We start from the raw sequence: 12,045 nt of genomic DNA on the forward strand, positions 1-12,045 counted from the left end.
GAGAGTGAAAGAGAGAGAGAGAGAGAGAGAGAGAGAGGGTGGGAATAAAAGCGAGCAAAGCGAGCGGGCAGATTTGGGTTCCATAAAGCAGAGAGCTGCAGCCCAGAGTGGCGGCCAGGCCGGGGTAAATTGATCCGTTTATTGTGCGGTGTTACTATCTCCCAAATCAAATGACAGGCCCAGGGGAGTGCTTCTTCCTCTGGCGCTCTCTGCCCGGGACGAGCGCCCAAAGATGGCCCCATTTAATGTCAGTAAATATCTCTACTGTTCTCCCCACACTTTCATTTTCACATTTCACAACGCACGCACACACATGCAGGCAGGCACGCACACACACATTTTGTAGAAGGAACACGTTTCAGGTTTGGATTTGTTGGGGGGAGTGGGGGGGTTCATGCCTCTGCTTTTGATATCCCCCCTTTGATCATTCATTTGTTATGGCCAGTGCCATAACAAATGTTTTTGTGAATGAATTAATACATGCATTTCCTTTGGGAAATGTAGACTGATAACGTAGATATATTATGATAATATCATACTTTAACACTCTAATTTAAAATCAATGAATGCTAACCAAATGAACCCTGTTGCATGCCTGTCACGGTTCGAGGCAGGTAGGTGTATAGGACCCAAGTGCAGGACAGAGGCAGAGGATGAGGTAGAGGTAGGGCAGGTATAAATATAAGGGGTTTATTAACTAAAGGAACCAGGACTAAACAAAGGGACACGAGGAGACTAGGAATACAGCACTAGGAGCAAAGATACAACACTAGGAAATACTAATGAGCGAGGAATTAAGACTGTGACATACATTTACGAAACGAACAAGGATCTGAAAACACAGGGGCATATAATAGACATGGACTAACTAGACACAGGTGAACACAACTGACAATCAACACTGGGATAGGCTGGGGGACTAAGAGGAGGGCGGATTCAGGATCCTGTGTTCCTGACGTTGTCTTGAGTTATAATAATAATAGAAACAATACACAACCAAAACAGTGTCTGCGCTGGTCTTTGAAACCTTGCAATGTAACGTTGTCTGTAATTATCATATGACAGTGACGTCACTGACGCATCCTTGGTATCTTAGCAGTGACGTCATGGACTAATCTTTATCCTAGTGGCAGCGTTCACCACACATGTGTTTTTTGTTTATGTTTTTTCAACGGCTCGCCCTACTCAACTAGAACTATGAGAAGGTATAACCCAGGTAAAATAATGTGTCATTATAAAAATGTATAAATGATATATGAATAGCAGTCCACTTCCTGCTGTTGGTACGGACGGCTTCACATTGCAGGGTTCCGTACCAGAGTACGCATCAATCGGACCCGAGACTACCTCCCCAGGTGGTCCTGGGTACGGTGTTGTGATCCGTTCTGGGGAACGGTACGCAGCGTTCACACTATCGCAACATCTGCCAAGTGGTCCGGGGTGCGCACCCGGGACCATAGTCTGACTCCGCCCTAAGAGGACACGGGTGGAAACAAAATGAAGGTACACAAGTGTAAAGAAAAACCATAGGAAGGAATACAGCATACTTCAAAATAAAAGGGACACAACTGAAAAGTAAAACACTAACTGAAACTAGGAAACGAGGAACATATCAAAACACAACAGGGAGACTGAACAGGTCACGGATTGTGACAATGCCTAGGCAACATGTGTCTAAATGTGTCAAAATATTTATATAAAATGTATTCGAAAAATGTCCACAAATAGTGATGCAACGTGTTTTTATCAGCTATTTTCGCTATTAGTCAAATTAGTATATAGGGCTTAAATGGTTAAGAACATGTTTTTTTTGTTGTTTTGTTTTAGTTTATTTAACAACTCAAACCCTGCTTGTGTCTGCTCTCCACAGCGGTGATATTCATTTTTGTGGAGGCAGCTGTGAGCTCGACATGGCCATTCTTGATTGCTCTTGTGGGACCCGTCACTGCCTGTCAACACTGCTAACCAACGCACAAGGCCTGTTAATTATGATTGAAGTCATACCGCATTTTCTTCCCCGTAGCAATATTTTCCCTCTGTGTTATTATGGGGCAGCGATTTATTTATGGTACATGAACATAGACCTTTTTTCCATTAATGGCTTTATTTGTATGTTTACATTTTCTCATACTCATTGTCTCGCTTAAACTTCACCAATTTTCAACCATATCTAAATATAATTGGTCCTCATTTATGCTCATTAGGGGAGAACGGGGTAAGATGAGCCTTTTCACTGAAGTCCTGGAAGCAAGAAAACATTAGATGGCAGTAACATCGAAACATCTACCCTTATTTATGTCTTCTATCAATTGAAATTATGAGTAGGGCCATAAAAATATGACTTATTAAAAAAAACGTGGTCATGTGGCTCAAATTGCCCCAGGTTAGGGGTAAGTTGATCCAAGTCAAGAGGTAAATTGACCCACATGATATTTTACATTTTCAAGTTTAAACTTGAACAAATTCCTTTGTCTCCTCCTCCTGGTGAAAGATTCCATTACACTTTGTATTTTGGACAATAAAACACTGCATCCAATTTCAATATCATCACCACATGTGTAGATGTCATCCCACTCAACCCTTTTTAGGGCAACCTCAAAGCTGTGTTGTAGATTCTTTGGGATGGTGCTGACCATTGGTTGGGGCTGGGTTTTACTGAACCGTTGTTTTGAAAGTTTTCTGGCAAAAAATATTATATTATGGTCTGACAAACCTGTTAGGAAATTATATGTTTTGGTGATTCTTTCCACTTTGTTGGAAAACAGTAAATCAATTCTAGTTGCTGAGTGGCTAGTGATTCTCGTAGGCTGCTCTATCATTTGAGTGAGATTGTAGTAATCTGTTATTTGTTTGAGATTTTTCCTAATCTTCTTGTCATCCCAATTTACATTTATGTCACCAATTAATATTACCTCTTTGTTAAAGTCACAGGCTGTCAGAATAGATTTTAGTTGCTCATAGACTTCAACCTTGGCTGATGGTTGGCGGTATAAACAGATTAAGGTAAAAGACATCTCGGCTGAGAGTGTGATGTGTTATGCCTTGCTTGGTCCTGGGGGGATGGGGGTGATGTAGGCCCGGTGTCCAGCAGCCCAGCTCCGCAGCAGAGACTTCTGGGCTCGATGGTCCCAGTCCCTGGTAGTGCAGCGTGGCCGCTGGTAGATATCTCCACTCCGGGGCAGTGTAGGCCGTCTCGGGGTGATGTAGGCCCGGTGTCCAGTGGCCCAGCTCCGCAGCAGAGACTTCTGGGCTCGATGGTGGTCCCGCTGTCCTGCCCCGTACTTCCGGATATGGTGGTGGTTCCGTACTCACGGGGCAGCGATGGATGGTTGTCCAGTGGCCCAGCTCCGCAGCAGAGACTTCTGGGCTCGATGGTGGTCCCGCTGTCCTGCCCCGTACTTCCGGATATGGTGGTGGTTCCGTACTCACAGGGCAGCGGTGGATGGTTGACCAGAACCAGTGGTCTGGCTCCGACCCAGAGACTTCCAGACATGGTGGTGGTGGTGGACTTGTTGTTGTCCCGCCCCGTACTTCCAGACATGGTGGTGGTTCTGTACTCACGGGGCGGCATAGGTCTTGCTGGGTCGATCCCAAGTAGCCTCCTGAAAACCGGGGGGGGGTACAGTAGGTGAAGCCATGCGAGTAACTCGTTGGCAGCTTGGTGTGGTTGCAGGGGCTGTGCGAGCCAAGCTAACGTTTGTAGCCAGCTGTTGTTGTTGTTGTTAGCCCCCGTAGCATTAGCTCCATTGAGTTCTGTCGAGTTTCCCAAAACCGGATTTGGACCGGGACACGGGTGGATGTCCCCTGACAGCAGCAGGCATATTGATTTTAAGATTCTGCGGTCTCCGCTTCCCTTCACAATGAGGGGTCGCCATGCACGCCGTAGCAGTTTATCATACGTCGCAGCACATCCAAAGCCAGGGTGTTTGGCTGTCGTTATGTCCTCGTCAGGAATATAGAAGTTCGGCAGGTTCAACTTTAGCTTCGGTCACTCACTGTTGTCTTGACTTTGAGGGATGAGTCGCGTGAGCCCTAATACGCGACTATAAATATGGATACCATTATTAACAGTATAATAGTATTTCCCTGTTGTTGTGAGGAGCGCACAGACGCTGCTGCTACCGTCGCACGTCGTTGTCGCCGCATGATGACGTAGACAGTGTGTCACGGGTTCGAGAGACAGACATGGTTTTATCCATTGGCAAATCACCAACATGTATGATATACATCTTTAGACCTATTTTTCTTTCTTTGATATAACAGTCATTCTACTTGACGTGCAGAAATCTTACTTTGACTGGCAAAAAAAATGTTTTCTACTTTCCCCATGTGCTTCCCAATTTCACAGCCAGGTGTAAATGTAAATGTTTACTAGATTTAAGGTCACATGACAACAGTTTTCTACATAAAGGGGGTGGTTCAACTTACCCACTGGCTCATCTTACCCCGTTCTCCCCTATATGGCACTGTTTGGGCTGTGGACGGTTCAGAAACCTGCCTACCAGTGAGCAATGGGCATTCCAAGCTAAACTACAGCCGTAATCTCCCTGAAACGTTAGCATGTAGCCATTTTTAATAAAAAAATATTTAAAAAGTCCACATTCCTTCTCTGTGACAGAGTCAGTCACTTACGTAGATAATTGAGCCAGTGGTGGCAAACCTGTCATTTTATGTTAGCTATATATATATATACTCCAAAGTGGAGTCCTGCTGGGTATCAGCCAAGTATATAAATAGATAATAGAGTTTTACATCACGAAAAAACACCGCTCATCTGCCAGCAGACTTGGGTGAGGTGCTGGAGTGAAGGAAAACAAATAAACGATAAAAAACAGCCTCCACACACTCAAAGCTGTGCAAAATCTGATGTTTTTAAAATTTTCATATAGCAAGCTTTCGGTCATAGACCTTCTTCAGGCATCAAGCTTGTTATATATATATATATATATATATATATATATAAAGAAATCTGATTTTGCACAGTTGAGTGTGCGGAGGCTGCCTTTTATAAAAAAATAAAATAAAACATGTTTACATTTGAGGTGGTCAGTTTTCACTTCAGAGCAGCTGACAGTGTAGTGGGTTTGTCTTTACCCTGCTCCAAGCAACCTTCTAACCTTTTTCACCCATAACTTTTGGGTGGGTAGGTTTTTACTCTGCCAGTTTGTGAGTGAGCATAGAAGTGGGTTTCCAGGGGTTATATGACACAGAGAAGACCTCCCACATTGGACACAAACTCCCCCAGGCTCTTGAGGAAGGCGTCTTTCTGCTTGCGGTTCATGGTGGGGGGGCTGCAGCTGGCCGTCATTTTGTTGAAGGCGTCGGCCAGGCGCTGGTAGACGACAGCATCTCTCTGGGAAGCCAGCAGAGTCTCCACCAACTCAGAGTACTGGGCTTGATGCAGGCACACCAGTGTATACAGGGCTTCCCCGGCGGCCACCGTCATCTCTGTGTTGTGTTTTTGCAGCAGAAGCATATCAAACACCAACTTGAGGAAGTGCCGCGTGGCGACAAAGAGGGGCGTGTCTTTCTCCTGTGTCTTGGCACACTGCTCTGCCAGAGGAGAGACAGCTTCTAGACACAGCTGGCTGACCTCCGAACCTACCGAAGTCATTCCCAGCTCTAGGGAGAACATGAGGCTCTTGAAGAGGTCTTCAGGCAGTTGAGGAATCTTCTCTGGAAATATCTCACAGATGAAGGTGATGAGTTTGTAGTACAGGTTACACAGGGAGGGGAACTTGAGCAGGTCCTGAGACATGAGAGGAAGAACGATGCTGATGCCGTACAGAACCACGTCTGCCGCCAACACGGTGCGGTTGGAGGCCGGCGTGCCTGGCCCCTGACTTCGGAGCGCCTCGTCGGTGTCGCCGAAGTCGATGAACTCTTTGGACAGCAGGTTGGTGAGCAGCTCCATGATCAGCAGGAGGTCCTGGTACTGGTCCTCCTCTGCCGTGGCATCTGTCCGCCTCCTGCCCAGGTTATTTTTAGAGTAGACCTGCAGCAGCTTCAGGCATGCCTCGTACAGCTTCATAGAATTGGTCTCACCCAGGTAACAGATCTGTTTGTGAGCCACCTCCACAAACACCTTGATGATGAGGTTGACGGTCTCTGGAGTGCCGTGGTACACCTCCATGAGGCTGATGGAGTTGGACAGGAAGTCCATGATGAAGGAGAAGAGCAGGGCCACGTTGTCGATCTGTGTTGCTTCAGTGATGCCGCACAGGGAGTCCAACGTGGCCATGATATCCTGCTTGACTGCCCCCTCCTGGCTGATCTGGGCAAAGTTATCCTGGTTGATCAGGTTCAGGAAGCGCTGCTGTAGAGGGTGCATCACCTCAGCCCAGTACTGCTGCTTTGCCGCAGAGTCCATCTGTGCGTTTCCACCCAAAACCAGCACTTTCATAAGGGTTCTCCGGACCGAGCTGGACAGCAGGTGGAAGGGAGGGCTGTGGCTTGCAAACCGCTTAGCCAGGTTCCACCAGTTCTCACACTGAACCACCATGTTGGCCCTCTCCCTCTTCCCCACCAGTGTGACCAGAAGCTCCACCGTGTAGTCGGTCAGCTCCGTCTCTGCACTCCACACAGACAGGTTGTTGATCACCTTCTCCAATAGGTATCCCACAATCCACTGGGCTCCCTCTGTGTCCACGCCAAACGCTGTGTTCAGGGGGATACTGATCTGTTCATAGATCTTCTCGTCCAGCAGGAGGTAGGTCTTAGCCCACCGTCGAAGGAACCACACAATGTCTTTGCCCATCTGAGGACTGAGCATCTCCGTCAGGCTGGCCCTGGTCGCCCTCGACTCCACCTCCGATATCCTCAACACCGCAGACAGCAGCCTGATGACTGAGTCTGTGCGGTTGAAGCCGGGGATGGAGGAGGCCTTCTCCCCCGGCAAGACCAGGATTTGCAGGGTGGCATTGATGTCCACCTCAGTTGAATGCTTGATAGAGAGCTCCATTACCTCCGTGGGTATCAGGGGGGTCTCACCCTGGGGGTCATCCGCTAATAGATAACCTGAGACCAGTATAAGCCAGTGGATATCTTCATAAAGGTCGTCCAGGACTTTGCGGTCCACTGATCCGAGCTCAAAGGAGGCCATGAGATGCTGCTGGGTCCTCTGCAGCTGGCCATGGAGCCGTGTCACTCTGTCCTCCAGCAAACTGGTGAGTAGAGGTATACAGTGGTCGGCAGCCACCCGTCCCAACATGCCGATACTGGCCAGCTGGTCAGAGAACAGCTCCCTGTCATCCTCCTGCAGCTCGTTAATGTCCTCCCCATCATGCGATGACACATCATTTGCTGACAGGTTGCGCGTGCCATCGGGCGCAGCTAGGTGACACTGGATGTAGGAGTTGAACACCTGGATGGCCGGCTGGACAAAGCAGCCTCGGGGGAAATACTCTATGTCCCGCACCAGGGTCAGCCATGACACCAACACCTTGTCATATGCGTCCATGAAAACCGCGTCGTCTTTATGCAGCACCTCCGCTAGTGCGGCGTTGCGTCCAAAGGAGCAGGTGAGCAACGTAAGGCAGTTGATGAAGGAGGTGAAGAGCTCGCTAGGCAGGGTGTTCATGATGCTGCGAGTGAACGTGGAGATCATGTTGGAGATAATGTTGGAGATTCCAACCGATTCTGAGTCTTTGATCTCAATCCCATTGATCATGTTAAGCAGACCCTCCACCAGGTGGGCCAGATATGAGATCTGGGCGTTCTCGTCTGGGAAGATGGGGCCGTGCATGGAGGCCAGCTGTGCCAGGCACTGTAATGAATCCTGGGCCATGTCCGAGTCCTCGCGGATCTTCCTGTGCAGGATGAAGAAGAGGTCCATGACGCGTGTGTCCAGCAGGGCTTCCCTCCACAACTCTGTGGGCTTGAGCATCACATTGGGAGTGGAGTCAAACATTGCCATGTAGCGGTGCCCCAGAGTGGGAGGCAGGAAGTTCCAGCTGAGGACCTGATTGGCCAGGGCCAGGTAGCGCTGGACCACAGAGGACATCTGGGTGTTGAGGTTCTCCCTGCGGCTGAACTCCTGCAGCACCTCCATGGTCAGAACAAAGACCTGAGGCAGGTCCTCCTCCTGAAAGATTCTCTTGCAGGAGCCATGGAACTCCAAGCTAAGTCCGATGCTGCTGGTCTTGCTGGAGCTTGAGAACTCACTGAGCAGAGCATTCAGGATGGAGCAGGCCAGCGTCTGCACTATGGGGTTCCCGCTGTTGATCAGCTGTCCAACCTCGTGGAAGATGCTCTTACAGTTTATAGACTTGTCCAGGGAGCCTCTCTTCACAATGACCGCCACCGCCAACAAGATCTGCTCACGTACATACTTCTGTAGGTTGGGTCTTTGTAAGATGTAGGTGAGGAGGAATGTTCGAAGCGACTCAATGCTGGTTTTCTCCAACAGAATCCATTCTCTGACCACAGCCTCCATGATGGCTGTAGCTGCCTGAAACAACACATAGTCCACCTGACTGGTCTCCAGGATGTGTTTACAGACAGCGAAGGGTGATTGTGACTTCCTGAAGGAGAGGAATATGTGCTCAGCGCACTGCCTCTGTTCTGCACTGACAATGGAGGGCGTGGCCGTTAAAACCTTGGCAGCGCTTTCCAGCTGTGAGATCATCTCTGGTGCACCGACGGCCGCCATCATCCCGTCTCTCGTCAATGGCGGGCCATGCGAGATTCCTGGAATTCTTAGATAGATTACAAATAACAATTCCTTTCTTAGACGATGACCATCTGAACAGACTGCTGCGTGGCACTGGTATCTCCACATTCTGCCCGGGCTGGGGTTACTATAGCGATCAATGTGCCATATTTGGGAAATCAAGGGTCATTGGCTTCCCTGATTGGCCAAACTAGCCCATTGACTTCATGAACTGACCAAGTCCATGACATTCGTGTCGCTGTACCAACATGGTTCTCACCGTTGGGTCCGTGGGCAACCAGGGGTCAAAAAGGACTCTTCCAGGTCTCTTCTGAAAGAGTCCATTTGACCTTTACGGTTCCATTTGTACACTTGCAGAGATCAATTTGATTTTAGCTTAGGGTCCCAAAGATATATATATATTTTTCCATTTGGAGCCCAATTGACAATGAAATCTGTGTGCAAAGCAGTTGAAGCAGCTAAGTAATGTGCCAGTTTATTAGTAGTTGCAAGTTTCACCGTGTTTTTTCCACAACATGCACCCTTGTTCTAACAGTCAACATGTTACTATGTTCTGCTGACATGTAGGCAGAATTTGTTGTCATTCACATCCAGTGATGTAATTCACTTTGTAATGCTAATCATAGTACATCGTTGCTGTCGGGCAGAAACCTCCATGTCTCCATCTCCATATTTATATATATATACTTTTTGTGTTTTGTGTACATCTCAGAGATTAAAAAAAAAAAAATTACAAAATGAAATAATTCAGGAGTACAGTTTTGAGTAAAACATGTTCTTTCTTTTTTCTTCGTTTTTCGTTTTTTTTTTTACATTAAAATATGTATTTTTTTAAGGATTGTAAAGCATAGGCAAAGAATAAGCATTGTGCTTCAGCCTATTCCTTTTTCCGGTCATTGAATTTGGATTTTGTGTGTGAGTTGGTACATTTTGCTATTTTTCCAGTGAGGATATGTAAGTTAATGTAAAGTTTTATATACAAGGTGCACTGTCAGTGTTTTCACTCAGTGTTTACTCACAGCGCACCATAATGCGTCACGTTTTGAGCTTGTAGATCGGCTATTTTAGAATAGGCAAAGTATAAAATGGGATTCGAGTGGTTAAACTGGTTTTGACCTTGTATTAACTAAGCTGGGGACCCTATGGAACCCCCTCAAAGATCCCTGAGGGGTCCCCGGACCCCACTTTGAGGAACAGTGGTCTATCCTGAGTGGGACCTGTTAAGTCTGCGTGGGTGGAGCAACTTTCAGTTGCTGGCTGATCATTTGTGGAAGCACTTAGTGAATAAATACCTGCCTAGTCTCCAGACCTGTCGGAGATGGCAGACATCCACACATCCAGGTCGGCACTACGGTCATGATCATAGACCGGTGGTTTTCAACTTTGGGTCCAAGGACCACCAGGTCCTTGGACCCAAAGTTGACCCATATGGTCCCTCAGTGGACCATATGGGTCCAAATGGACCCATATGGTCCACTGAGGGTTTTACAGTGTAGATTCTTTTTTAATCAAACGAGGGTCCGTGAACTATAAAACTAAGGTTCTTGAAAAAGAAATCTCCATATATGGAGAACTCTGTATCTGGCTGTCCTGGGTCCTTTTATGTCCATATATGAAAACCTTGACCCATATATGGGCATATCACCGTAAATGGGCATATAGGTCAAATCAACAGATCTGGATAACTGGATCTTCTTATCACATATATATATATATATATATATATATATATATGGAGTGTGTTGTCTAACCTCAACGTGTTGTCATGGCATCCGCAAACAAACCAGTCAGCTCCATATATGGGCACAAAAGGGGACATGCCCATATATGGGCATATAATATTCTGATGACATCAGCGATCTCCATATATGGGCATAAAAGGGACAAGGACTGACATACAGAGATCCGGTTGTCCAGAGCTATAGAGCTGACCGCTATGCCCATATATGGTCATGTGCATGTATGGGACCAGCCGACTTCAAACTCAGCACGTGCAGCGGCAAGGACTCGAGGGAGTGCGTTGCCCACCGTCGAGTAGTTCGGATATCCAGTGGTCCAGAACCACCGATCCAACCAATAAGCCCATATGGGCAATCCAATATATGGGCACATACACATACTGATGACAGCAGGAATCCCCCATATATGGGCATAAAAGGGACAAGGACTGACATATACAGATATCTCCATATATGGGCATAATAGGGACACAGGTAGACAGACAGAAACAGATCTCCATATATGGGCACAAAAGGGACACAGACCGATGGGTACAATGGGTACCCTGACAAAGCGCCCAACACTGTGACTCAGACATATTGATCGGATCGGCAGTGCAACACGTAAGTGTTTGGGCCACATAGCATAGCCAAACCTCTAGTATGCCTATATTTGGGCATATCCGTCGGCTCAGATGTTTGCCAGACCCAGGGGGTCGGGCCTACATGAGGCTTTGTCGGTCCCCTTTTGCACGTTTTCTTACATGTCCCTCTTTTTGATTGGCCAAGCTTAGCGTGACGTAGTTTAGAAACCATTCAGATTTCCGGCCATTCAGATTTCAACCACTAGGGGTCTGGCAGTACCAGGTCCCCTGGTTCCCTTGTTTCTAAATCAGTGGTGCTCCAACTTTTCCATGTCATGGACCACCCAAAATGTAATGTATTTGGCCGCGGACCCCGATCTCAAAATATGTTGTTCCAGGGACCCCCAGAAGCACAGATCGGAGTTAAATATGTTCGCTTTAAAACATATATATATTCAAATATTTGCACAAATTCTCCAAGATTTTTCAAAAAAAAAGCAGATCTACAAGCTCATAGCGCGAGCTAAGAGCTTGTATATCTGCTATTTTTGAATAGCCAAATAAATCTTGATATGACACAGATGCGTTCCCGGTCTTAATGGATTAACGTTGTCCATATTTGTTGATATCAGGTTGCTATGGTCACGTGATGTCACCTGATATGGCACCACCACTGGGCAGGATTGAAGTGAAACTCCATATTTGGGCATGGCGGACATGGTGACATCAGAGTGGTGATGTCAGGTTTAGCTCAACTTAAAACCGGACGTCCAAGAGTTGAGAGGAGCAGTATCGAGAACATTACTGACTCATCACCACCTCCAGGAGATCCTTCTAGAGAAGAGTTTGTCAGTGTACAGGCAGCGGGCTAGTTCTCATTCAAACAGTTTAGTAGTTCTGGATGAAATGTTGTTCTGGACGGTGCAACCGAAAGGAGGGCCACAGAGAGCCAGTCATGCTGCTGTAGCAGTAGGGCACAAGATATACTCCTTTGGAGGGTATGGAAGCGCAAACTGCAGGGATCATCAGATTGATGTGTACATCTTCAACACCGTGTCTTTGCAATGGAAGA

At 47.1% G+C, this 12,045-nt stretch overlaps 1 protein-coding gene across 1 annotated transcript; it reads right to left on the reverse strand.

Annotated features, from left to right (window-relative positions):
- Positions 1 to 5,197: 5,197 nt before the first annotated feature.
- On the reverse strand, positions 5,198 to 8,679 carry LOC308076402 (exportin-4-like; the record flags this gene model as incomplete). Its single annotated transcript, XM_080416636.1, is given in 2 exon segments — positions 5,198 to 8,665; positions 8,668 to 8,679. Coding segments are annotated over 2 exon segments (3,480 nt in total).
- Positions 8,680 to 12,045: the final 3,366 nt, after the last annotated feature.

The sequence above is a fragment of the Gymnoscopelus braueri genome (assembly GCF_963280865.1).
Source record: "Gymnoscopelus braueri genome assembly, chromosome: 20".
Lineage (NCBI taxonomy): Eukaryota > Metazoa > Chordata > Actinopteri > Myctophiformes > Myctophidae > Gymnoscopelus > Gymnoscopelus braueri.